This window comes from Struthio camelus, chromosome W, assembly GCF_040807025.1.
Source record: "Struthio camelus isolate bStrCam1 chromosome W, bStrCam1.hap1, whole genome shotgun sequence".
Classification (NCBI taxonomy): domain Eukaryota; kingdom Metazoa; phylum Chordata; class Aves; order Struthioniformes; family Struthionidae; genus Struthio; species Struthio camelus.
Window position 1 is genome coordinate 40,656,948 of NC_090981.1, and position 27,244 is coordinate 40,684,191.

Below are 27,244 nucleotides of genomic sequence, written 5' to 3' on the forward strand. Positions count from 1 at the left end.
AAGTCCTGTTTCGCTTTTAGTGACAGCCTCGGCAATCACAAATTAGGCAGTGCGCTCCTAAGTATTCAACAACCCTTTAAATACCTTTACTCGCAGCTAACACTGAAGATGAGCATTACTGCTTTTCTAGCCACCATCTTTCCCTCTTCCCCCAAACAGGTACGCCAGGGGACGCTGAGGGCATCTTTGCTTTAAGCCTAAGACGGCGGTAGGACCTCGGGAGCCACACGCTCGCCACAGGATTTCCGCTGCGGAGATGCAAGGCTCCAAGGAGCGGGACCCAAGGGCGGCAGCGCGGCCGCCGCTCGCGCCCCTCCGCCCCCGGCGCCGCGCCCAGGCCGCGCCTCTCCGCCGGCGCCATTACGGTGGAGCGGCCAAAGCGCTCCCCATCCCTCCGCAAAGCAGGGCCGCCAGGCAACCCCACCGCCGCCGGTGGGGCTAGAGACCTGCCCACGGCTGGGCACTCACGGGTCATGGCGAGACACTCCGCCGGGCCGGGCTGCACCTCCCCCCACAACCGACCGCTCCAGCTGCCAGAACCTTCTAACCCCCCCACCCGCCCCGCGCGCGCCTTATAGCGCCCTGCCGGCCCCTATGACGTCACGGAGGGGCGGGGGAGGCGAGGGGCTGCCACCAAGCCTCGCCCAGTCGGCGTGGAGGGAGGTGCGCGGCCGCCGCACGCTGGAGGGGGCGGAGCCTGAGGCGGGGCGGGCGGCGGGGCGCCGGCGGCGGCAGGAGCGGCGGCCGCGGCTGAGGGGCGGGGCGGGGCGGGGCGGGGCGGGGCGGCAGGAGCGGCGGCCGCGGCTGAGGGGCGGGGCGGGGCGGCAGGAGCGGCGGCCGTTGCTGAGGGGCGGGGCGGGGCGGGGCGGCAGGAGTGGCGGCCGCGGCTGAGGGGCGGGGCGGGGCGGCAGGAGCGGCGGCCGTTGCTGAGGGGCGGGGCGGGGCGGGGCGGCAGGAGCGGCGGCCGTTGCTGAGGGGCGGGACGGGGCGGGGCGGCAGGAGCGGCGGCCGTTGCTGAGGGGCGGGCGGCGACGTCGACTCCCTCCGCCGTCCCTCTGAGACCGAAAGCAAAAAAGCTGTTTGTGTAGGTCAACCGCGTTTTCTTTCCTTTCCTAGAGACGGTTGGAAAAGCGAAAGAAGAGAAATACAGTCCTTCAGGGTTAAGGCTGCTGCAGCCATGGTGGTCTGAGAAAGCAAGGCAGGCCTATAAGCCCGTTGTATTGCCTGGGATAGCTAGAAGGGACAGATGAGCTCTCTAATTACTGCTGCTCCGGGAGTGAAGAAGAGCTTTGCATACTTGAAATTATATCAGTTGGTCAAGACAGATCCCTCTGTGATCTTTTGTGTGTTGAGGTCACGTTTTCCAGTTTTTCTCTGCACATCTGAATGTTTTCATATAAACAAAAACAGATGTTACATCTCACAGTTGTGGGATTCCCGGAGATAAATTTTAGGAAAAATAAACTCATAAAATAGTGAGAGATTAAAACTCCAGGATACACACACTTGGCATGCTGAGCGTTCGCTACTTTTGCAAAATAAGTAACTGTAGCATTGCAACACCACCAGCCTGGGCCTCTTGACCTAACAGCTCTTCCTGCCAGGAATTCAAGATTTCAAAGGAGAATGTCTTCATATGAAATAAGGACAACAATTTTCAAAAAGGCTACGTATAACGTGGGATTGTACAGCTTTTGATCAAGCAATAATCAAGCAGAAGAAAACCATTATGGATCACCATCACTTACAATTACCAAGCAAAGTTAAAAAAATGTACTTTGTTGCTCTCTTTGAGCACAGCTTGCTTTCTCCTTCTACCTTTACACGCTTTCTTCTCAGTTGGCTCTGTCATCACCCTTCCCTTTCATCCTGCTGCAAACACTTCTCTTCCTCCGGTCTGTCTCCTATCTCCCTTGCGTCTCGTACTGTCTTCCCTTTGCAATACCTGATCCAATTCCAAAGGTCACTTTGCTGTATCTGCTGCATTACTGTATGAGTTTAGAGAGCAGGGTTTGAAAGTAAAAGTGTAATTGCTTTCTTTGCACTGTCCAAGCCCTCCCAAAGGAAAACTTTTCCAGCTCGAGGAACTTCCCTTGTTAGTTGAATTAGTTGGTCGATTATCATGGGCAAAACTAATGACTGGGAGATTGTTTATAGAGATTTGAACTAAGGAAAAAACGGCTTTTGAGTTACTGAGATATTCAAAGTATTGTTTTGGTGTTGCATTTATACATTTCATTGATTTTTCTCTGCCTAGATCAAGGGTCTGCCTGTACAGACTTCGCTTTTAAGCCAAAACTCCAGGTCTGCAAATCTAACGAGAAGGTAATGAACGTTGTTTCTATGGTAATACCAAGTTAGTGGGGGTCCTCTCATGAGTAAGATTAACCTGCATGCCTTTGGAGGACGGCACAAAGATGTGCGTGCCTGCGTGGATGGACACAACTGCAGGCCCCAGGTGGACTGTTCTAGGAAAACAGCAAGCCCAGCACTTGCACGGCGCAAACGCGCCTACGGGGACACTGCACCCTCGGGTCACGCCTCCACGGCAACACCTACTGTTTGCCGCCTGCATAACATCCCCCCCCCGCCGACACTCTTCGCATGGCGAAACCAGGGCGCCCTCGCGGGGGACGTGCCCCGCCCCGCGCCGCCATCCGCGACAGCCTGCGCCTTCCTGCCTGGGGGGGTGACGTCACGCCTCCCTCGGCGCCGCGCGCCCCCTGCCGTCGCGGGGGAAGGCCCGGCCGGCCCGTGCCGTCGCGCGCGGATGACGTCGGCCGCGCCGGCGGCGGGTGACATGCCGTGAGCGGTGGCGGCGGCGGCGCGGTGTGTCGAGCCGAGCCGAGCCGAGCCGAGCCGAGCTGAGCTGAGCTCCGCGCGCGCTCCCTGGCCGCCCTCGCGGGCGGGCGCGTGCCCGTGCCCTCCGCCGGCGCCTGGCGCAAGCGGCACCATGTTCCGCCGGGCCCGCCTCAGCGTGCGGCCCAACGTGCGGCCCGGGGGCAGGGGCGGCGGCGGCGCGGCGGGGCCGGGGCCGGGGCCGGGGCCGGAGCCGCAGCCGCAGCCGGAGCCGCAGGGCAGCCCGGGCCCGGGTCCGGGTTCAGGTCCGGGTTCGAGCTCGCCGGCGGCCGCCTGCGTCGAGCCCGCGGCGGGAGCGGCAGCCGAGCCCCCGCCGGCCGGGCGGCGGGCCGAGAGGTGAGTCCCGCCGCGACGGCGGCGCCGGGAGCGCTCGGCCCGGACAGGACGCGACGCCGGGCTGTGGGGAGGGCGGCGGCCGGCGCCGCCGAGGGCGCGGGCGGGCGGGGCCGCGGCCTGCCCGGTGCGCCGCTGGCCGGCCCGCCGGGTCTGGCTCCGTCCGCCGCCCGGGCTGGGATCGCGGTGTGAGACGGGTCGGGGGAGGGCCCCGGCCCCGGCTGCCCTTGGGGAGCGCCCGGGGCTGCGGTGGTGTCGCTGCCGGGGCCTCCGGCTGGGCCCCTCTTCGCTTTGAAGTTGCATCTTCTGGAAGGTGTCCTGCGAGAGGCGGGCCGCGCTGCCGCGCCTCTCTAGCGATGACAGCAGCGCCTGTTGTAATCGGAGGCAACGGCTTCTAGGTGCCTGGCACGTTTGCAGGCTAAGCAAAATTTGTACTTCTTTAATACGGTTGCACTGCAGGTGTGTGAAATCAAATACAAGTTCAGACTGCAGAGGAGGGGCCTGGTGTGGTCAGATCCTCTGTTTTGTTGGCCCTGCTGCAGTAGGGAGCTCTGGTTTGCAGTGTACAGCAAAAATTCCTAGCCGTCCATAATTGCGGGACTTTTATGTTCTTAGAGTGATTCCTTTTTTGCATTCGTTTCCATACACTTCTCCCCGTATTACAGAGTGAAAAGTTTCTTGCCTTTTCCTTTTTGCCTGTTTATTCTTTTTAAGTGTTCTTCATAGTAATGGATATATTTGGTAAGATTGGTCCCAGGACCAGTTCTTCAGGACCTTTCCCTAATGTGATAACTGCCCTTCAGAATAACCTTCTCTCTTCCTTTAGCTAGTTGAATTTACATCTTGTATGAATACCTGTGTTTTGTTTGTTTGTTTGTTTTTAAGTTGAAACATGTCCTTCATGACATAATGTGAGATCTTACAGTCTTAAGTGTTTCTTTTGTCTAGAAAATCAGGTATCAGGTTGTCTGATGTGATGTGTTTTTAGTTACCCATGCTGCCTTTTATCCAAGTCTAACATATCTTTTATACTTAAACTTGTTTTTCAATGTGTTGTAACAATGCTTTTTCTTCAGATCTTATTTTAAAATTTTGTATGTTGTAGCGGTTAGATTACTGGATCTTTTGTTATCCGTTCTTTTTTTCCCTTAAATGTAGGTAGTGTAGTTGCTGGGTTTGCTGCTATGTGGTACTGCTGCTGATTCAGTGCATTTATAAAATATTTCTGTATTTGTAATTTAATGGATGTTTTAGTGCAACTTTAGTACCTAGCTTTGAAACATATACTTATGCTATTTCAAAATGGAAAGTATTCTACAGAATCTGTTCATGTGGCTTGAAAAATAGACTTCTGCCATATAAGTAACAGGCTCATGGGTCATAACGAAGGCAGAAAATATCCAGGCAAACAAATCCACAAAACCACGCTTTGCTACTGTAAAGAAAGGTAGGACAGTTGTATAAATCTTTGTTGTATAAAACATTTGTGATCCACGTTGTTCATGTCAGAGGCAACGTGCGAACTTCTTCAGTTTGCCAGCCCAGTGAAACGTGTAGGGTAGGGAAAAGGGCTAAGAACGAACTTCTTCATAGAACTATATGCTTGGAAAAAAGCCCTTTTAAGAAGAGGTGTGGTCTGCTGAAGTGCTGTGGTGGATTTCTCAGTTCAGATTTCAGCTGGAAGGAGGAGGTACTATCGAGATAGTAACTGCTGGGAGTCCTGGGGAAACTTTTAGTCCTGGGAACATGTAGCAAGGGAACAGGTGGGAGCGTCTTCCTTCTCACCTTCATATACTCACCGTAAATTCTGTTGAAAACCTGTTTCTTAAAGTTTTCTGTTGACTGGGAGATTTTGAAGGCCAGTAGCAATCAAATGCTTTTTATTTAAAAAAAAAAAAAAAAAAAAAGCAAGCCCAGGGATTTGCTTGCAGTGTAGGCTGTATTAACTTCTTGGAGAGCTGTCTCTTTAGATGATGCGTTTTAAAGGCTAGCCGCCTGCGTGGCTCTGAAGATTCTGGGTGGGTGGGTTTGAGGGAAGTCACACAATTGGATTTCTTGAGTGCAGTAATTGGTGGCACACGGTACAATGTGTTTGTTTTGTGGTCTACAAGAAAAGTGAAGGCAAACATGAATGTATCTTTCTCCATCCAACCAAAGGCATTCCTTCTAAGTGTATCAGATCTGTATCTGTAGTGTCAGTTGCTTTCCTTTTCTGTGTTCCTCTAAGCTATGAATAGATTGTGTTGATTATGGGGAAGTTCTCTGAGCATGGGTGTGTTTGTGGTTTTTTATTTTTGTTGTTTTTATTTTATGTTTTTCATAGTACTGTTTGCTAAATGATGTCTGACTGTTCAAAGGCTAGTGTAGTTTACAAATCTTTTGTAAAAGACTTGTAAATCGGAGGTGGCGTGGGGAAGGTAAATAAAGAATCACTTTTCACTGTCTCTTGTAATACAAAAAACAAAAGACATTGCATGGAACTTGAAAGAATCTTACTCCAAACGAACAGAAAGGCACCACATAGGGAAGCTGTTGAAATCTTTGCTGAAGGATGTTCTGTGTGCCAAAAAAAAAAAAAACCTCAACGCATGGGACAAATATTTAAAAAAAAAAGTTTACTGGGACTGTTATATACAAAAACATCATCTCTAGGCCGTGCCTGAGCTACAGATAGCCAGTATCTGGAGAGGATTCAGAAGATTTTCACTGTATGATAATGCTTTTCTTATATTCTTTCAGAGGCATTTACTTCTAACTATTTTTAGAGATGGATTATTGGTTATTAAACCATGGATGTGGTCATCCTTATGTACAGAAACAAAAAAGGCATAGTTCACCTGTGAAATGAAGAAACCCTTTATGACTCGGTTTTAACTCAGCTACAGTTTTACTGTGAGTGGCAGTCAAGGCACTGGAGTTGCTTGCAGACTTGGGAAGGTGATAGTGGTTGGCATTTTGCTTGCACTTCAAAACTTACGTATTGTTTCCAACCCTTATGCAGAGGTAAGAAAGCTTTCTGTGGAAGCTAAAAGTTGTTGCTTCTAAAAGGCCGCTTACCTTTGATGTGATTAGTGTGAGCAATGGAATAGTAGTGGCCAGTTTCACTGAGGTGGTGGTTTGTTTTGGCAGTCACAGCTCAAATATTATGTACTTGCAAACGCGTAAGAGGAATGTTCAGGCTGATCATCTTGAAAATCATAAAACTATTTGTTGCATATAGGTTTCTTGAATGTTTGTCATATGTAACCGACATTATGCAAGGTATTTTTACAAAGCTTAATTAGCTGTATTGTACTGTGGTGTTTGATATTCTCTGATAAAAGTAGGGAGCCTACCAAAAAGGATGAGGTGAAGGAGCATGGGAGTTTAGCGTTATTGGTCAACCAGCTTGTAACATTAGTACTTAGTATTATAAACTCATCAGAAGAACTGGTATTTTATTTTAGGAGGAAGTACCAGCTGCAAGTTGGTTCTAGTGTGGCTTCTTGTATATAGTTGCATTTCTCTGTCGCACTGCATTTATATTATTTGGTGCATACATATATGTACTGATCCTGAAAGTTGTAAAACTGTCACTGTAAAGTAGTTCAGAATACTTTTTTTTTTGAATTTTCCAGAGATGAAAAGACTGATAGCCCAAATAATGCTGGAGAAGCTAATAAACCTGCAGAGATGCCCGCACAGAGAAGAAAACGGATCTCTACTCTGCCCAATCTGGCAAAACCCAGAGCTGGACCTTCATCTGCACAACGCTCATCATCAAAACCACAGAGGCGAGCATCTCAAGCTCTTGATGGCAGTGCTTCACTTCAGAAGGATTCCTCTCCATCAGAAAAGACTAATGTTGAAAGATCTCCCAAGTCTCCCATACTGCCTGAAAAGAAAACGCCTGTGCCGCAAGTGCCACAATTCTCCCCGTTTAAAAAATCGGCCAATAAAGAACAAAATGTGGGTGTAGCTGCTCAGAAAAATGATGATACCCTGCAGAAGAATGTACCCTCCCCACTCAAGGAGAGACCAACACAAGAAAGATCGGTGGCACAAGAGGAAAAGCTACCTACAAAACCTACTCCTGTAAAAGCGAAACAAATGTGTTCTGACCGTGAAAGGATCCTCAAAGCTCGGAAGTTAAGAGAAATGCTTAAAGAAGAGCTGAAGAAAGAGCGGATGGTAGGCCTCTGTGCTGGTTAGTGCTAGTGTGAAGGGCAGAGAAAGAAGTGTGATTCACCTAATCTATCGCTTCTCCTTTACAGTAGTGTTTTCTGACAGTGATCAGCTGCTTACTGCTAATAGTCTGTGGTATCTTATGCATCTTTATAGAGGTTTAAATTATTCATAATGGAACATAGTGTTGCTATTGCTTATAATACAGATTAATTTATGAAAAATTGTACACTTCTTCTTAAGACCCACAAGCCTTTTTGACTTGAGGCCTGCCAATATGTAATGGTCAGCATTCCAATTTAAATAACTTTACAGTTGGTACATACAGCAGAGATGTGCGCTGTAAGAAGCGTAGGATGTGAGATTCCTCATATCTTTCAACTTAAGCATTGACTAGGTTGTGTGATGTTCTCATGTCTATGTGCACAGAGTATTGAATTTCTGTGAGAGTTTAAATTACTTAGGGGTTGCTGATGTCCTCTCTGACAAATGGATGCTTCTAAGATAAAATTACTTCAATGGTTGAGAGGAGGAAAATAAAAAAAATCCCTAAATTGCGTGCTTCATAAACAAAGCAAAAATATCTATTTGTGAAGCATAAAGCATTTTCAAGGTGAATTCAAGTGTTTTATTTTTGCACAGAAACAGTTGAAACACAGACCTCCAATAACTGAAGGACGTTCTCCACCAGATCGTTCTAAAATGACTATGAGAGACTTGATATACTACCTGCCGGAAAACAATCCTATGAAGTAAGTATGAGTTTTGGGTTTTTTTTTCTCCCTCCCTCTCCTTAGGTCAAATGATTTTTTATTTTCTACCAATTTAATACCTGTAGAAAGGATTCTTGAATTCTTAAAACTGAAGTATTCTTCCTTAGCTTTAGTGCAGTGGCAAAGTAAACTTATAAACATTTTCGCGTGTGCTCAGTTTTTGTACAGAAATCTTAGCTTTATTCAATTGTAATTTTCATGGCAGCACGTTCCTTCAAGTGGTTGACTCTGTAGATCAATTTGGCATGGTATCGATGGTGCAGGAGATTGTACAAAATCTTACAGATGAGAACCAGACAAGCAGCTATGGACAACTTTGTCTAGCTCTCCTCAAGAGCGTGGTGCTTACTGGAAGGACCATTTCTAACAATAAAGTGTCAGCGATTTCCATCGCTCGCAGAACTTGTTGATCAGTGTAAAGTGGAAATGCTGGTGTGTAGTAGCATTGTTGTACTATCAACTAGCAGCTTATGATGTAAGGTAGAAGGTACTTGTTTCTCAGAGACTAATGGCTGCTGGTCATCCTCGCTTTCCTGTGATAAGGTAGTTTGAACTTTCAGTTGAAAGCGGTGTGGACATTAGTCAATAGTGAATCAACTGGTGATTATCAGCATAGACTCACGGATCACTACTTGAAATCTCTTGCTTTGTCCTTTTAAAATGCCTTGAATAATTAAGACTTGTACAAAAATCCAGCAAAATTCATTAAGCATTCATGTTTGTTCAGTTAGACCAAATCCGGATATGGTACAAAGAACCAAAATATGAAAACTGTGCGTTTCTTTGCTCATTATACACTACAAGCATGTTTAGGGGGTTGTGTTTTATTAGTGGGAAGGAGAAATGTGTCTGCATGAACTTTCATCTCAAGTGTTTTATAAAATTCCAGGTCTTCACTGGCAGAAGAAAAGAGAACAGAAAGAAATTCTGGACTGGGTCAAATGAAAGAGTAAGTCTTGGTGCCTGAGATACTTAGGAGTCAAAAAGATTTTTGTTTTAGTTGGAAAAAAGCATGCTTTCTGTGTTGTAATATTAACAATGTACGTCTTTGTTTACTGTTTCAATATTGTAGCCCTTACTTAAAACAAAATGTGATTTGGGAGTGGAGCATGGTTAGAGAGCATTTTGTTTCAATATGATGTTCCTGGGTCGTTTGTTCATTGTACAGGGGAATGAAAAACAGTCCAGACTCTTTGTTGATTACATTGCTAGTGGACTATATTATTGAGTGGTTCTTTAAATTATTGAACATCTGCTGTACTGAGCAGCAATTCAAAACATTAAAAAAAGTAATGATTTTGGTTGGACTCTTAATTGTAGACAGGAAGAGAAAAGTACTCCTGATCATGAAGAGGAAGATGAGGAGGAGGAAGAAGAGAACGGGGAGGAGAGTCAGGATGGTCCACTTCTAGTTCCTCGTGTGAAAGTAGCAGAAGATGGCTCAATTATTCTGGATGAAGAAAGGTACTAGATTCTGCGCCTTGACTCATGGACAATATATACTAGTCTACTGCTTGGTTTCTGAATAAAGAACAGTTATTTTGAACAGGGACAAACATGAGTGTGTTGAATTTGCTGAGAGTCAAGCTTTCCTAATTTAGAAAACAGTGCAAATATATGGCAAAATATGAGCAGCCGTTATCTACGTCACAGTAGTGGCATACTTACTGTGAGAAATGGATTATTGGAGAAGGAGGGAGAGGAAGATGCAATGTTTTTATTGGAGTGAACGAATGGTGAAAATTTGTCAAACTCCCAAATATCTTTTAGTTCGCTCCTTTTTTTTTTTTAATCATAGTTGCATGAGCCTGCTCATTGCTATTCTGTTATCAGCGTGGTTTGCTCCAGCTTTGTTATCTTGAACCGTGTTGCTCTGTTCAGGTGTCAGTGTTTTTGGTAACTTTGCTTAGAATGGTATGACTTTTCTAAAATATTAGAGTATCAAATTACTGACTTTCTAAAAATCTGAAAAATTCATTGATAAACATCAGCAATGTGTCTTGCTAGCAATGTTTTCAGATAAGTCTCTTGTTTGCTGTTCCAGTTTAACTGTAGAAGTATTAAGGACAAAAGGTCCGTGTGTTGTAGAAGAAAATGAACCCATCTTTGAGCGTGGCTCTACAACTACATATTCCAGCTTCAGGAAAAGTTTTTACACAAAACCATGGTCCAATAAAGGTGAGTATATTTTTGGTTTCAAGTTTTGAGTCTGCAGAAAAAGCTTAGTTTTCCACAAATGCTCTGTACTTGCAGCTTTTATTCCCAGTGAAGTTCATGGATCTATTTATGTGTGACAGTCTCAGTCCGCAAACTCTTATAACAATCAGAGCGCTGATATTTGCTGTGAAAATAGGCATGCTTAAAATCCAGTGTCCTGTGATATGTAGGATACCTGTAACTTGATTCTGTCTTGGACTGTTAGGTGCTGTGGAAGTGCTAATGTGTCCTTTTATCAAAGGCTAGTTTTAGATTCTAGTATCAGGATATTTGAGCTGCTTATGGAACAATTAGGAATTTTTAACAGCTTCCCTGCTTGGTTCTTCCAGTATGGGCAGGAATACGTGATATAAGCTGTCTCTGCATGGGCTGATAGTTGTCAATATGCACAGAAGGGTTTTTATGTGATTGTTTTCTTTTTTGATTTTGAGCCTGCTGTGAATTGGTTATTGTCTTTAGGCTTGCAACTTGTTTCCAGCTTACAACAGCTGGAAATACTTTTTAAAACTGTAGATGGAAAACACATATATACACACACATGTACATGCATATGTACGTTCATATAAATGTGTATGTACACATATGTGTATATATACGTACGTGTGTGTGTGTGTATATATATATATATATAAAAGATGCTTTATTCAAACTTGATTTTGCTGAAATGAGTAGTGTTAGTAGGCCTAATTCTTCACTAGCTGGTGGGAAATGTTGGTTGCTTATCTAAATAACTTCTTAGCAGGCATATTCTCTTTCAGTGAATTGATGTATGAAAATGGGAGAATACAGAATTATAATGATTAGTTTGATATACCTTTGCGTTATGTTTCTCATTAATGTTGGGATGATTTAATGTGATAATTAAAAAAAAAAAACTTCAAATTTTAACTATGTAACTTTAAATTTCACTGGGATACTCCAATTCACTCAATTTGCAGCCCTGTTAGATAACCTAAGGGTACATGGTAATCATAAATTCTCTGAATCTGTAGAACCAAAACGTGGTGTCTTCTGCAAGTTATCTACCTAGCTGTATTGATAGTTTGGAAAATGTTTTATTTTAGATAGTAAGAAGGATGATAACTGTAAGTACTCTGAAATACTATCTGTCTTATCTTCTTTTCCCCAGAGACAGATATGTTCTTTTTAGCTATCAGTATGGTAGGAACAGACTTCTCCTTGATTGGGCAGCTGTTTCCTCATAGAGCCAGAGCAGAAATTAAGGTAAAAATTGAAGTACTCAATCAAGTAATTAAACATCTATTTTCACTCTTCTGTTTCTTGTTTGCTACTCTTGTTTTTCCTACTAGTATTGATAATTTTGATGCTAATTGGCTCTGGAGTAATGCTTTTAATAGCCATTTGCAGGAAGTAATAACTGTCTGAAATATGAACATGCTGGGTTGCATTCTGATCACCATATTTAATAAGCAAATATAGCTAGTCTCGATTGAAAAATGCTGATAGTGGATGAAGTTTGACATTCTTTTGTGTTACCTCGCTTGGTATCCAACTAGTAACAACTTCTGGATTTCAACCTCTGCCTAGATTGGAAGTAACAAGGACGGCTGGAGGAAGATGTGGAAAATAACCAAAAATAAGCTAATGATACATATTGATGATAGAAAACAAATTGTACAAAAATGAATGACAAAAACTTGTGTGTTCTGTGAGCATGACTGTAAAACTTAACAGCTTCAGTTCCGAGAAAATTTTATTACTAGAAAAAAGTTTATCTTGACCTGTGTTGTACAACAGCTATATTGTTGCATTTCTTGGTTATTTAAAGATAAACGTAACTTTATTTTTAGAATAAGTTCAAACGTGAGGAAAAAGCAAATGGATGGAGGATAGACAAAGCTTTCAGTAAGTAAAGAAAATGCACTGCACCCCGCAATGAGTCAGTTAAATGTAGTCATCTTTCTTTGCCATTTTTGTGCTTTCCCCTGCTTAAACTAATCATAGGAAAAAGTTTTTGCTCATAAAGGAATTTAGAAGTTGGGAGACTCTCAAAAATTTTTATAACAAGTATGATTCAACAGTAAGATCTTTAGGTTTAATTTCTGGCTTTGTATTGATCCAATACATGAGTTTAATGTAAACTTTCAGGTGAAGATTCTTCTGATTCACTGGAATTTAGAGCCCAGTTACTAACTGTAAACTGCTTTGAGAATCTTTGAATGCTTTGCTTGTTTTTTGAATGGGCCGCATAAGTCTTAGATTAGCACATTAGTTCATTATTTGATACTATGGTACAATTTGTGTATTTATCACTTCTCAGATTTTCTAAACTGCTAAGTATTGTACCCTTTCTGCTATCTGTTTTTCAAAAACCAAGCTACCACAGTCCTTATCTGTCACCTCTTCTCTACTTTCTGCTCAAGTGATATTCAAAAAGAGTTCTCTGTGTAAATATGTAATTGTTTCTTTTTAATATCATAACATGTACCAGTGATTATTTTACAAAAGCAGAAATTTTGAAAGATGATCAGCTCCAAAGTCTTTTGCTTTTCTTTGCTTTAATTGGACAGAAGAAAAGCGGCCCTTTGATTTTGAGTTCTTTGCTCAGCTGCTTGAGAAGGTCTTGGCAGATGAGGAGAAGAGGAAGCAAAAGACTGTTAAAAGCCAGAAGCCAAAAGAAAAGAGGCCGTCAAGGCCTCGGAAGAAACCAAAAGGTACTTCAAAAGAACAGAGGAGTGGTGTTAATGTTGCTTCAGTAATATATCACTAACAAAGTAAAAATCATGTAGGGCATCTCTTCCTTCCCTGTTCTGAAGAGGGCAAGAGAATCCAGGATTCATAGTGTAATTCTTTTTCAGATGTAGTTTGCTTTTGTGCAGGATGGTAATAATTGTTTGCAACCGATTTCTTGAGGGGCGTTTTCTCTAGGCCATGCTAAGATTGCTGCTCTTCCAGCATCTGAAGCACTGAACTATTAAAAGGAATATTTAAATTTAATAATTAATAAGTATCTTCATGAGTTGCTGGTCAACTCACTTTTTAGAAACCTTGAGCCAAAGCCTTATTTTTGGAGCACTGTTTTCTTCTGTGACTCTTCATTTAAATTTTAACTCTTTTTTTTTTTTTTTTTAAAGATGCTGTTTCTCCTTTAGCTGCATTTTGACCCCTAGACTCTGAAGATTATAATTCTTTTCAGGGAATCTTGTAAAAACTGTTTTACTTTTCTTGTCTGTTTAAAATAAAGTATAAATATTATGCTTAATTACGGCTGATCGTTGTAATAGTGTCTTATTACTTCAGTACCTGTGAAAGGACTTTTCACAGATGCATTTAAATTAAAAACAATTGTACTGACATAATTTGATTGAATTTTGTGGATTTTTTTTCTGAATATGTGTTCTTAATACCATTAACAAGAAAATGGGTTCTTGTGGAAGAAACAAGTGAGTAGCTCTTAAAAGGGATTCTAACTAGCAAGTAACATCTCAATTTAATTCTTAAAATTGAATTGATTGTTGCTTTGCTCTAGCCTTGATTTCAGGTCTGATTTAGTAAAAATGTGCCATGCAGCAGGTTTTATAGTTGCATGTCAAAATTATGTTCCTAGTCTTTAATTATAGGTTAATTGTTCTTTGTGTATAAAACAATGTGAGCATGCTTTCCTAGTCTTCCTGGATTTTGGATTTCTTAATTACAGGGGAACAAGTCATTATAAGAATAATAAAAAGGGTGGGGAAAAGTGCTTGTCTGATGTTCTACGCAAATACAAGATGACGACCAAAGTGTTCTGGAAAAGGGAGGGAGAAGAATTTCAGAAGCTGGTTAAAGCAGGAAAAGAGCTTACAAATTTTTAGCTAGATAATAATTGAGCTTTCTTATGCAAGTAAAAATGATTAACTGGAATAAATCTCTTGATCAAAATTGCTTTTTCATGGCATGCTTTATGCAGCCATAGTTACCTTCTTCTGCAGAGACAGGAAAATTGTTTTCAGGGATGTCAATGCCTATTTTTCCTGGACCTAAAAGTGGCTGCATAACTTTTTAGAAAGTATTGGAAGAAGAACATTTGCTTAATACATCCTGTATTGCCTTTACACTGATGGAAGTGTTGTCTTATGCACAGAACTCGTTCTGTGTTTCGTATTTTGGTTAATCTGTACTGAAATTTTTCTTTCTAGTCAGTGACTGACTTCTCATGGACCTGCTTCGGTGCCTAACAATGTATCGACACTGATGCATACATTCACAAGATATTGCTATTGGAAATATCTTTGAGATTTATGGCTCCTAATGCTCTTATCAGCCTATTAATCAGGAACCATACTGTCTCAACAGCGAAAGCTGCGAGTGCAGAAGCTGCCAGTGATCAAGATAATTCTCAGAAAGCCACAGTTTCTGATGCAGAAACAGAAGCAGATGCTGTGATGGCTGAGAAGGAGAACGAAGAATCTTTGGGTGTTTCTGAACAGACAGAAGAACAGGTTGCATTAGAGCCAGCGTTAGCAAAAAAGAAAAGAAAAAGGAGGAGAAAAGATGAACTTGAAGAGGAAGTGGAGAATCTTCCAGAAGAAATGGCAGTCCCTTCGAAAATTGCTGTGGAAGGGAAATCCTCCAAGAAAAGTAAGAGACGAAAAATGCTCAGCTGTAAATGATCAAATGCAAAGTTTATGTAAAGATGCTGTGGTCTTAAAAATGAGAACTGGGATTTTGTTTTGTTACTGATCTGCCTTGAAAGGTTGTAGAACTGTGCCTTCCAAGAAGTCAGCTCTCAAAAGTTCTATTTAATTTCAGCTGAGAGCAATTCTCTTAATTCTGTGTAATTTCTGCTAGGATTTTTGTTGTTCTTGATTAAATCTTGCTTCACAGTAGCTGGTATGTGAGAATTGGAATTCTGTGCTGTTACCTAGAATGTTCAAATTGATTTCATCCTTACTTGTGAGCAGGAAAAAGTTCAGTCTGTTGTGCAAACAGTGATGGTCTTACTACCTTAGGAGAAGAACTGGACAGTGCTACTGAAGAAAAGCAAGATGAGACTGCTGTTGTAGAGGAGGAGAAATCAGAGTCCTGTTTACCAGTGGACAGCGTAACTGAGGGAGAAAGTGATCTCAATTTATGCAGGTAATTTTTGCAGTAGAAAGCTTAGGCAAAATAAGAAATGGCTTATTTTTTAAAACTGGTTCAATTTGTTGACTCTTACCATCGTGTTAATTGACATAGATGGGCAGGTTTTTTGATTTCTCAGAACTATGAAGGTGTGCCCTCCTGTGTTTTAGTCCTTTGCTTTCAATTTATACCCTCAATGTATTCTCTGCCCTGGTGCTCTCCTTGTAAATCAGTTTACATCTATATTAAAATCCTATCCAAAATTACTTTCTTTTCTGGGGGAGGTGTGCTTGAAAACTGGCTTATCCTAAATATTTGCTTAAAACTCTTAACAGTACTTACTAATATTTCTCTCAAAAAGAGTGCTTGGTAGTGTTGCTACGTAGTGTTGCTACACACTTGAAATTTATATCTGTTTTCTTTAATAGAGGTTTCCTTGTGAGAAGGGAAAATTTCTCAGATTTTTCTTGTGCTGAACTTATGCCTTGGGTCGAGAGGCAAGATTTTCGTCTCAATTTTGGGCATTCTTTTACTAGAAAGAATGTGAATATTTGTGGAGTTTTTTTGTATATATAAAAGTAGTAAATCTAAAAACTTGTTGTGAAGCTGTTGGTGCTGCTTCAGAATTTTGCATGTTAAGTGCTCTATATAGTTATATTGTAATTATTTGCTATTTTCATACAGTTTTCTCAAAGCCTCTATGGACTTGAATTCCTCACAGGAAGCATATGGAAGAACAGTAATTCTTATCTTTGAACTCATTGTAGGCTGTTATGGAAGATCAGGGAAAATCTTTTGCAGACAGTGTTTTAAACTATAAAGTCTGTGTTTAAGCTTGTATCTGTGTAAAACATTCAGATGGTATTTTTAACTTTTCTTGTAATGGCATTGCAAAAGTACAAAAGTGGTTTTAAAGCTCGTCTTATGGGGATATCACTAAAGTTTGTCAGGTTCTCTAAAACGTCTGTAACTATCTACTCTGTAGAAATTGCATACTGCTGTAAATCTAAATTTTACTGTGCAACTTGATCTGTAAACAACATGAGCTTTCTATTGAAATACATCTACGTTTTCATGTGCTTTTATTGATTTTAGCTTTCAAGATGGCAATGATAGTATGCTAGAAACAGAATCTGCTAAACTGAGAATGCTAGATATCAGAGATGAGGTACCACAGGAAAGCCAGCTTTCAAAGTTCCCAGTTTCAAAGCTTAAAAACAAAGAAAGACAGTCTGAAGAAACTGCGGAAGCAAAGGTATTTTTATTTTTTAAGTAATTCTGTCTTCTTTAGATCTTCCTGTTTACTATTAGCTATGTTCATGTAAATCAGGTATAGTTTTGATATGTTTTTGTAATGCTTTACCACTTGGCATGCAAAAGGCGACAAACCTGAGGCTATCAACAACATTTTAAAGCCAACCAAATTGACAGCGTTTGTTTGTTTTGTTTTGCTTTTGCTATACTAAACTTATTCAGAGAGTATAATGCTCATATTTGGCTTATCCCATAGATAGTTTAAACATTTAAACAGTTTAATTATTCAAAATTGAAGCACTATAATATCAACAGTGAAATTTGATGTACTACCTTGGAGCAGGTTTCTGCTGACTTGCATGTACTAGTGTGATGTTGACAGCTGATTTGGGTGGGAAGAGTGTAGGGTTGTTTGTGTTGCCTCAAAATGTAGGCCTCTGTATCCTCTCACCCCTGGCCGGTATGAAATGTTTCAGCAAAACTGTGGGAAACTGGACCAAGATTGAATGATCTTTCCTCAGGTATGCTCTAATCAGTACTGGCAGTTTAGGAACTTCCTGAGATTGCATCTGGCTTCTTTCAGAGCCAATGATGGACCTCTTATCCACCAATTTGTCTAGCTGACTTTTTGTATCTATCTGTACTTCTGTCATCAACTGCATACTACAGCTGATAATTCCTTATTTTGTGCACTGAATGAAAAAGTATATTCTTCAGATTATTTTAAGCCTGCTGCCTGGTGGCTTAATATGATGCAGTCTGCTTCCATTATTATATTCCTGTTCATCTTCTCCAAGCTGTCCTTGTTATTACTGCTGTGCTGTTTTCTCCAGTGTTATCTTTTTCAAGCTGAAGAGTCCTAATCTTAAATTTCTCCTTATATGGAAAATATTCTGTTTCTCTGATCGGTCTTCTATCCTTGTATCCCTAACTCATTTTTGGAACTCATTATCATCCTGTTTGAAGACCTGTGTATGGGAGGAATGAATTAATTTTCCTCTTGTGCTTTCTAAGATGAAAAATAAGATTATGGATGAAGTTTAGCGTGAGAGATCAGGAAATTCTAAGTGTTAACATCTCCCTAAGGTCATGTGCAAGTTATTAGTGCTTTGGCCTCTATTTTACATTCTGGTTCCTAAAATTTCTTCATTCTTAATAGAAAATGAACTGCTTAAGATCTTCGTAAATACTAAATGCTTGTAATGGGAAGTGTTAGAACATTGCATTCTCCTGATATTTTTTGGTATAATATTTGTAAAACATAATGAACTGAACAGGGCAAAGTGCCATGTACATCAGCTGAGCATAGTGAAGTAGCTAAGCTTTCAGAGTAATTAATTGTGGCTGTTTGACATGAAGTCTTAAAACCTTCCAAAACTGGTAATTTCAGAAGCTCAGCTATTCAGTTACAATTCTTTTGGCCTGCTATGGTTAATTTATATTAAAACTAATAGAACACAATTACTGACTTAATTTGAAATAGCCAGCCAGCCAGTGGGAAACATGATTCTATTAACATGATGAAAAAGTGACTAAAGAAGAGAAAATATCTTTATTCAATAGATGTTTATCTTAATGCACTAAATAAATTCTATATAAACTTTGCTGTGTTTTCTAGGCTGTGTTGTGTTTTTTTTTTTTTCCCCCCCTTCATTTTCAGAATTACGGTCAGTCATCTCTAAGAAAAAGATTTAAATACTGGACCTGGAAGCTAGAAATAGCTGTTACTTCCTAAAGAGTCTGTTATCAGCTTCACCAAATTAAAAGACAGAGGAGCCTTGTTCATATTTCTGCTTGTCATTATCTTACGGCAAAGAGTTCCTCAACGTTGCAGAGTTGAAGTGATAAACACTTGTTTGTTTCCTTACTCAGGACAAAGATATATATGACTCATGTAAACCAGATGAAAAGGAGAATGCATCAGACAGTGATTTTCAATCTGAAATAATGTGAGTAGAATTATTTTACCTTGCATTAGTACTTAAGCTAAACCTGCATTTACTTAATTTGGATATAAAGTCTGTTTAATCAGGCTAAGATTAGATGGTGGAGCATGATAACTTTTCTTCCTTATTCAAGAAGGACTTTTGATAGAAATTTTGATTGCTGAGGAGTGATGCTTTGACCAAAACTTAGAATATTACCTGGGAATGAGGAGAAAGACTTGACGAAGCTTAGAAGAGTTAATCCTTCTACAATCAGTAACGGCAAGAGAAATTTCTCTAAAGAAATTTTGCCGTTTTGTATGGGAATGTCAGTTATGATCGCTGGTTTAGAAAAGGGCATTGTTGGTTTCCTTGAAACTGGTAGATGTCCATCAGAGCTCATTAGCCGCACACCCCACGTGTATAATGTATTCATACCTTTATAATTGGACACTGTTGATCTTTGGAATTTAATGCAAGAGTCTAAGTTGAGATATACCTCTCTGGAAGGTACTCTATTTCTGTCTTGACTATTCTCCTTTATGAAGTTAATCTTTGTGACTATTTCTAACAGGAATACCTGTGACTGATTAGTGGCATTCAATCCTCTTGTGCACCTAAGGTTTCCAGTTTGTATGATCATAGACTTAAAAATCCGCGGTATGATTCTTTAAAGTTGATTTAGAGATGGAATTCTAGTTAACGTTTAGTTAGTAGCACTTCTAAATATGAAAGTTTCATCCTTCTGTCCTTTCCTTGTTGAAGGACAGGTCGCTCCTGATTGTCACAATTTTATTTCCTCTATCCTAGGAAACAGATAAGATAAGGTAGTAGTTCCCAATCAGAGGATTATTGATGATATTACCAATAACCTTATTGACTCTGGTAAACAGTGTGCGGAACTGGGAAACTCTATTGCAGTCATTAAGGATGCAGAGATTGTTACGTGCATCTCACTTTTCAAGAACGTTTGGGCATTGGCGGTGGGACAAAGAGTTTGAAAACAGCAGATCATAGTTCTGTGAGTGGGATAGCTCTGAAAGGGGAGGAACGGGAAAGGGAGACAGAAAATTTTGTATATGAAGTAAATCTCTTGTACTTTTGAAGCAGATTTCTATTGTTTCTGGTTTTAGTTTCTACTGACGTCAGTAAGCCTGTTCTTACTAGCTTCAATTCTGAATCCCTACAGAAAGAGGTATTTCAACTGTAGCAGCAAGAGACTCTTCCTTCAGGTATTTTTAAGTTGGATTCCACTGAAAGGCAGCAAAGGTTTTGAGGTTTACTTGAGATTCTGTCCTTTAAGTAATAGCATATATTCTAAGAATGATCTAATAAACTGACAAAAACCGTATCTTTATTACCCATTCAGTCTGTGCTGCTCTTTAAGTATATCTCGGACCATATGAAATGTTAGTTTTCTCTGGTAATATAAAACCCCTCTTTTCATACCTTAAGGGAAGCTGAAAAGCCAGCACCCAAAGGGCGTTTTCAAAGACCTAAACCCAATTTAGCAAAATCATCTGGAAGGAGAGAAGCAGCAACCCAAGAAAAACTGGAGGCTGAGACTTCCTCTCCAAAGCTTGTGAATGAAGCTGAAAAGGTTAGAAGGAGAAATGTTGCTTAATATGCTATGCTATTGATATTGTATCCATTCTGATCAGTGCTGATCCTGTGAACCAGCTACACTGTCATATGGGTTCGGAGGGCTGCCTTTGAGGTATCTGACCACTTGTCCAAGAATAATATTTCTTGTCTTAATTTCAGTGCACTGTGGAAGAGAGTGGAAGTAACAGAAGTGAAATCACTGAAGTAGAGAACGTAGATCTGGAGACTAAATCTGAGTAAGTGTTAAAATTGCTTTTCCAGTCTACTGGTGTTAACTTACAACTTTGATTATAATTTTTAATTTATTCTGCATGGTGCTATTGTAAAAAGGTCTTTATGCAACACTAGTTGGGAAGATTCGTATTCATCTTAAATTTGGCTTCTGCGTTTTCTTGGACTGTATCAAATGGTACTACTGTAGAGGATAGGCGCTTCTTTCTTGAGAAATTGAAGAAAGCATTACTTTACAGAGAGTCAAATTTGCTTGGTATTTGGGGGAAGAAAGCCATAACTGAATGTTAATACAGAGGTAAGATTTTAGTGGTGAGATCGTTGCACAGGACTAAACCAGACTTTACTAGGAATGTAGATCTGTGACTTTGACTTTCTGCCACCCTTTTTTCCCAACTAATGGCTCAGCTCTTGACGCTTGCAGAAGCAGCTATGGCATGCAGTCTACTGAAGTTCTTCGTTTGTGACATTATTTTAAAATCTTTCAGAAAAGGTGGCAAAAAGTAGCTACGTGATAACTTCATATCCTCTTAATGGGAAGATAAATGGAGTTTCCACACTGTAAGACCAAAACAGGTTTTGTGCTCATATGAAGAAACTTGCATAAGTGGGTGCAAATCTTTCCAAAGACAACTCAATATAAGATTCATCTCCAGTAAAGAAAGCTATGCAGGTTGTCGGGTACTATGTAGGCTTGAATGTTAGGGAGTAAATATCATCGTTGTGAATCCTTTGCTAATCTCTCTTGTTCAGAGAACCCGAAAAAAAGGTGATTGCAAAGACAGTAGTTAGAGGATGTCGACAGCGGTTTAAGCCAAACATTACAAGAGCATCTGGAAAGAAAGAAGAGCCTGAAAAAGTTGCAGGAAAAGATAAAATGTCCCATGTGGAGCCTAAGAGAGAAACTGAAAAGGTATTTAATTGACTAAGATAACTGAAAGTAATGTGTTTAGCTAAAAAACCTGTTGAATGTAACTGCAACACTATCTTTTTTTGCTGAACGTGACCAGAAGTCAACCACTTGCTTAATCTGCGGTGACAGTGTGATATTGCTCAGAGAATTCAGCTAAGCTGGGAGTTTTTGACACATATGGTAGATGCCAATAATCTCATGTCCTGCAGCAAATACAAGCTTATCTGTATTTGATCTAGATTTTACTGCACCTTTCTGACTAATGTGAAACTTACCCTATGAATCGTCTGTATCTGTCATAGCATCCCATTTCATATCCTATTTTGGGCAGTATCTGGCCTGTTAGGTAATCCTGTACTTGATAAATGTAAAAGAATTAATGTCTTTAATGTTCTGTTTCTATTCAGAATACTGACCAAAGTAATGGGTATGATACTACCAGTGGAGGATCTGCCGGAAAACACGATAAGGTCTTGGAGACGGTGTCTCAGTAAGTATGTGAAAAATGAGAAGCCGTGCACTGCTCTCTGGCTCTTTGCCATCCCTCTCACTTCTGGTAGTATTATACAGAATGGTAATTATAGAACTTTCTTGGTAAATTTCTGCAGCGAGACGGAAGTTGAAGGAAGAAAAATAACTTTTTTTAATGCATGGCATACATAGATTAACCATTTTTGTTTTTAAAGCAGTGCTCTTAAATGAGGCTTTAAGCATGATAAACACAAAAAATTGAACGTTAGTCCCTTTAAAACAAAAACAAGCCTTGTCCACTAGCTTTAATACTGAAATACATACGTTCCAGTGATGGAAAATTTTATATATTTAAATAATAGGAATAAATTTGCTCTTAAAGTGTAGTTAAGTGTTAGATACCTGGGATTAGGGGAAAAAAATGTGTAGGCAGCTTAATGCATATGTTAATCAAGAAATATGTCCTGCTTTTCATTTCAGTGGAGGCTGTAGTGTAAATGCGCTGAGGAGTGTATTTTGCAGGAAAGGTTGTAAATTGTGTGGTTTTTCTTTTTATTTTTAAAGATGGATAGTTGAAGAGGATGGAGGGAGGTAAACTGGGGTTTGATCTGGTAGCTAAAATATTTTAGCTATTTCTTTCATGAACCATGCTATATAACTTGGTGCTCAGGGTGAAAAGGCATAGAAGCTGATTGCTGGTTTTAATAATATGCTGCTGACATTTTCATGTTGGTAAGATTATGGATCAAGTTAATCGTGTAGTCTCTGAATGTTTGCAGCTTAACCATTTGGACCCTTAATTAAATTAAGACCGTATGCCTCTAGAGCAGATAGGAAAATGAGAGGAGTTATTATGGGTCAGAGGTCATCCTGAGGCAGATAGGAACAGGAGAAGAGCCTGTTGCAGGGGGTGAGAAAAGGTCTATTTAGTGTGGTATCCTTCCTCCTACGAGGAAATAAGGACAGGGCAAACAAATGCTAATTTCTCAAGTACTCTTTCAGCCTCCAACAGATATACCTCTGACTTCTAAGTTAGCAGTGAATAGCTCAGTTCTAAGTAAGTGCATGTTAATAAGTAGGGGGAAGAAGAAGTAGGGGGGTGGGGGTGGGAGGAGGAGGATATTATTTCTCTGAGACCCCTCCAACTTTCATTCATCTTATGTACTTACGAATCGTATGTGTTTTTCCAGGTCTAATGAAAGAACCGGTTTACAGGAGGACAGCAAACAGACTGTGCTGAAACCAGCACCCCTAAAGAGAGGCCGAATGCCAAGACCAAAACCTAATATAGGAAGAACTACTGCAAGGCCTGAAGTCCAAACACAGAAAAAAGATGCTGAAGAGGAGAAAACTGAATATGGAGAAATGGAAAAGGATGTGACGCTCCCTAGGAATGAAAAAAATGTTTCATGCCTCAAAAATGTGAGTTTCCTACTCATGAACAATTGGGGGTGTTTGCGGTTGCAAGTGTGTGATTAGGCACGTTTTTTTTTCTCTGAAGCCCAAGCAGATGCCTTAGTAACAAAGATCTAGGTGCATGCCACGTTGTTCTTTCAGAATTATCTGAAATATCACAGAATTTTCTAATGCTTGCATTTAGATTATGTTTTCCATGGAGAGAGATTGCATCCCATTTCTCCATTGTTTTAGGAGTGATATCATATATGAAAAGAGCAGTGCAGAACAGAAAGAACAGTCTTGGAAAATAAACCATTTAAAACAGTATATAGAAAAATAACAAATTTGAATTTTTAAATTATCTAGTGATTTTTAATTGGTTGAACAGGAAGTAAGAGATCTTTTTGAGCATTTTTGTAGGAGAGGCACTAAAATAAACCCCTTTTTTCCCCCCTCTGCTCTTCTAAGGGAGAGGTTGAGCTTTTTTTTTTTTTTTTCTTAGAGTGAAATTTGTGTTCTTTTTAGGATGTGATGGATTATGAAGACGCTCAGCCATGCACTGTAATATTAGAAGAGGATGTCTGTGCAGATTCTGAGAGGATGGGCTCAATACGTGCAAGCCAGTGTTCCCCCCAGAAGTCCTCAGCTGAAAGCTGTGAATGTGAAGAGGAATCTTCAGATGTCTTGAATGAAGTTTCAGACTTCAGTATAGAGTAAGTTTGTTTTTTAAGTGGAGGGATGATTTAAAAAAAAATACTGATATCTCTAGGTATTTAACATTCAGCTCCAACAGCTAAAATTGTTATAGGTATAAACTCATCCTAGCTTTAAAGCTTATTTTTAATTGAGACAATACTAGAATAAAAAACACATGTGAAAGTACTAAATTTATCTTCTCTTGGCATATCGTATTGAGTCCAGTTTGTAAATAAATAGCTTTTTTTCTGATGCTCAGTTCTTGTGTTTACCTTCTGCATGTTAGTCCTAAAAATACAGCCCTATGTGCTTGCATTAAATTCTTGGGTATAAGGTTTTGGTTTCCTGTTAAGCGGTCCTTTTAAAAAGGTGGGTTCTAATAAATCCGTTGTGTAGTTCTAGATGTGATTAGACAAAGATGGAAAATTTGTAAAACACTTGTTGTGACTGGAAGTTGCAGTTGTTCTGAAATTGCTTCATTTTGTACTTGTCTTTGACCTATTTATAAGATGCATGGGTTTTTGATTGATGATGTGTTTGATATGACCTTTTTTGACCTTTTTTCAATGTCAGTAACTTTGGCTATTGCTCTAAGAAAGCTAAATGTTTTTATACTTGGCTCCTGTATTGGAGAGAATCACATACAAGTATTTCAGGCATGACCTGGCGAGCCGCTGTTGTCCCTGCCTTCAATTGTGCTTTTATTTTTTTGTTTTGTAGGGAATCTGGTCCTCAGAAGCAAGAGGAGAAAACCATTGTTTCATCAGCTCGGCTATTGAGGAGTCGATTCCAGAGACCAAGGCCAAATTTAGGAAAGATAACCGGTAGAAAGGATGTGCTGGATGTAAATAAAGGTGTATCACAGGCTGATACCAATAAGGAAGAAAGTTTAACGCAGTGTGACCGTGAATGTAGCACCCTTCCTGATGCAGATGTAAGGCTTTTTCTTTTTCTTTAATTTTAGCTGAGCCTTTGGGTTTGTGGAACTGAAGTAAACACTGACGATTTTTTTGAAAATGCAAGTTAATCTTTCCTGAAACAAAATGTTTTCAAGAGCTGAAATTTTCTAAATAGAAACTCCCCTACCTTCCACTTAAGCTATTATTCCTTGCATACAGTTACATCCACTATATATTTTGTTAGGTATCCAAATGTCTTTCTGACCTGAGGTGCGCTTGTAGAGATGACAGTGAAGAAAGAAAAGTACTACTAAAAGATCTCAAAGAAGAAATACAGATATCAAGCAGTTTAATTTCTTTTAAACAAGTGTATGTTTTTCTTGGAAAGCCTGGGAAGTTATTAGTAAGCAAATAAGTAAGCAATGGGAGTTTTCCTGCAGGAAATACATTAGAGAGTGATTAATACTGATCTTTATGGACATCATGATTAATGTCCTTTTTGGTCTGAGTAAGTATCATGACTTTTTCTGGTTCGTTTCTTTTTATTGTTTTAGAAAACAGAAAAATATGAAGTCCTGCAGTCGTTTGAATCCTTAGGAAAGGAAAACTCTCTTGGCTTTCAGGAAGCTTCTGGAAGGCCAAGTCATCAGTCCTTGGAGATGCTTTCAAGATCAGAGGAGGGTGAACTCAAGTCTTGTCCACCTGTACATAACCAAGAAGAGACCTCAGCTACTGATGCAGGGTAAAGACTTAGCCGCTTCTGTTTCTCGATTGTGACAGTGAAGACGTGTTAAAAAGGCAATTGTTGTGCCAATGGATTTCTCACTGGCAAAGAAAAGCTAATAAAAATACCTAATGAGATGTCGGTTTTCATAGTTTCAGCATCGATTATATTGAAATTCCAGTTATTTCTATGCTAAGCATCAAATTAATGAGCATTCATTTTTACAGCTGGTATTTTGTCAGAGTTGGTTTCATCATCTGAAACACTAGAGGCGTTTAGTTTAAGCAGAAGAATGTCAGTTTGCTTTTCAGACAAACCACGTGAAAATTGCTTTCGTTTTATAGTAATAAGCGAAGAGTAAGATAGTGCCTCTAATGAATTAGTTAATTCTGTTGTTGAAGTAGTTAGACTGGTGCTTTGCACTTCTTGCTGAAACAAAGATTTGTGTGTATAGGGTAAACTCAGAAGAATTTTATTTACCTGTTTCTTTTAAAAATTCAGAGAGATGTTTTATAGGTAAATATAACTGACCTGTGGTTTTTAATGGCATACTTTTATATTAAGTTTCAGATTTTTTTTTTTTCTGTCTGACTTAGGTTTGACAGCAGAAATACGACTCAAGAAGAAAGCAAATCAGCTTCTCTTCAACCTGTCCAGTTAGTGAGGGGCCGATTTCAGAGACACAAGCCAAACTTCAGAAGCACTGTGGGAAGGAAGGAATTACAAACAGAAAAACATGAGTGGGATAAAAAACCTGAGGCAGAGCAGCTGGTATTGCAAAAAGACGAATCGGCCAATGCTGTGTCTGTTGTCGTAAGTGTAATAAGAATAAATTCTTTACCTTCAAAAAAACGCTTTCAAGTTGCATGTTCTGTGTTATGAAGTTACATTAGGACGCTTGAGAAGCATTCCCTGAAGCTGAAGTGCCATACTTCAGGGAAAACTTCCCAAAACTGTGATACGTTGAGGTAATGCAGATATGAAATGGTGACACGTACAACCTGTATTACTCATATCTTCTGGAAAATGAGGGTGTGATTTTGGTTGGACTGCATGATGGAAAAGGATTGTGCACGTTTAGGGGATTATAGAAGAAAAGTGCATTTTATATATAGCAGTATAAAATGAGCTTTTTGCTCATTTTATCTTTCCTTTTTGGATGAATCAAGTCTGTGTTGAGGAATCCAGCATGAAGTATCAAGAGAAGGTGAAGAAACAGCTATTTTTATGCAAGAATTAAGCTTTGACTGGCTTCACCATTACAATGTCTGACACTGACTCAATTTACCTGTGTAAAGTTGAGGATATTTACTGATGTGTTATGTCCCACAGACACTTTACTAGGCACTGTACAAGCCATTGTAGTAGTATTAAACTCTCTGTAACCATCTTGTAGGTTGCATCCATGGCATCATTAATCTGCAGACATGAACTGGTTCTGTGGAGAGTTGACTGAGAACTCAAATATAGCTTAAACTTTCTGAGACTGACTTATTTGTGTAGAGCTAGCTGTGAGTACTTGTGAGCCACGCTCCCAGAGAGGAGCAGGAGAGGCATACTGCAGGTGCACTCAGTGCCCCAAGGGCACTGCTCATGCCCAGCTGAGTTAGTTGCTTCTGGTTCAGCTTTGGCTCTTCTAGACCTGTGGCCTGTGGACCATGCATACGCAGCTACTCTGTGCAGTACAAAATGGATAGAGCCACTGCAGAGTACAGAGG

The 27,244-nt window shown here is 40.3% G+C and overlaps 1 protein-coding gene across 7 annotated transcripts in view; it reads left to right on the plus strand.

The window, feature by feature from the left end:
• The first annotated feature begins 2,953 nt into the window (after nucleotides 1–2,953).
• The window catches only part of LOC104152916 (BDP1 general transcription factor IIIB subunit), a 52,980-nt gene continuing 28,689 nt past the window's right edge, over nucleotides 2,954–27,244 (plus strand). For 4 of the 7 annotated variants that reach the window (XM_068924399.1, XM_068924400.1, XM_068924403.1 and 1 more), the window contains exons 1-22: nucleotides 2,954–3,195; nucleotides 6,810–7,362; nucleotides 7,999–8,108; nucleotides 9,019–9,078; nucleotides 9,450–9,593; nucleotides 10,174–10,307; nucleotides 11,476–11,570; nucleotides 12,158–12,212; nucleotides 12,878–13,021; nucleotides 14,643–14,927; nucleotides 15,299–15,425; nucleotides 16,506–16,665; nucleotides 18,537–18,613; nucleotides 20,045–20,189; nucleotides 20,354–20,430; nucleotides 21,179–21,338; nucleotides 21,746–21,828; nucleotides 23,000–23,231; nucleotides 23,733–23,920; nucleotides 24,624–24,837; nucleotides 25,357–25,544; nucleotides 26,123–26,339. In XM_068924399.1, coding sequence (XP_068780500.1) covers nucleotides 2,954–3,195; nucleotides 6,810–7,362; nucleotides 7,999–8,108; nucleotides 9,019–9,078; nucleotides 9,450–9,593; nucleotides 10,174–10,307; nucleotides 11,476–11,570; nucleotides 12,158–12,212; nucleotides 12,878–13,021; nucleotides 14,643–14,927; nucleotides 15,299–15,425; nucleotides 16,506–16,665; nucleotides 18,537–18,613; nucleotides 20,045–20,189; nucleotides 20,354–20,430; nucleotides 21,179–21,338; nucleotides 21,746–21,828; nucleotides 23,000–23,231; nucleotides 23,733–23,920; nucleotides 24,624–24,837; nucleotides 25,357–25,544; nucleotides 26,123–26,339 — 3,690 coding nt within the window. Of the gene's footprint in view, nucleotides 3,196–6,172; nucleotides 6,196–6,809; nucleotides 7,363–7,998; nucleotides 8,109–9,018; nucleotides 9,079–9,449; nucleotides 9,594–10,173; nucleotides 10,308–11,475; nucleotides 11,571–12,157; nucleotides 12,213–12,877; nucleotides 13,022–14,642; nucleotides 14,928–15,298; nucleotides 15,426–16,505; nucleotides 16,666–18,536; nucleotides 18,614–20,044; nucleotides 20,190–20,353; nucleotides 20,431–21,178; nucleotides 21,339–21,745; nucleotides 21,829–22,999; nucleotides 23,232–23,732; nucleotides 23,921–24,623; nucleotides 24,838–25,356; nucleotides 25,545–26,122; nucleotides 26,340–27,244 lie in introns of those variants that run through there. The other 3 variants (XM_068924401.1, XM_068924404.1, XM_068924406.1) reach the window with 3 other exon arrangements.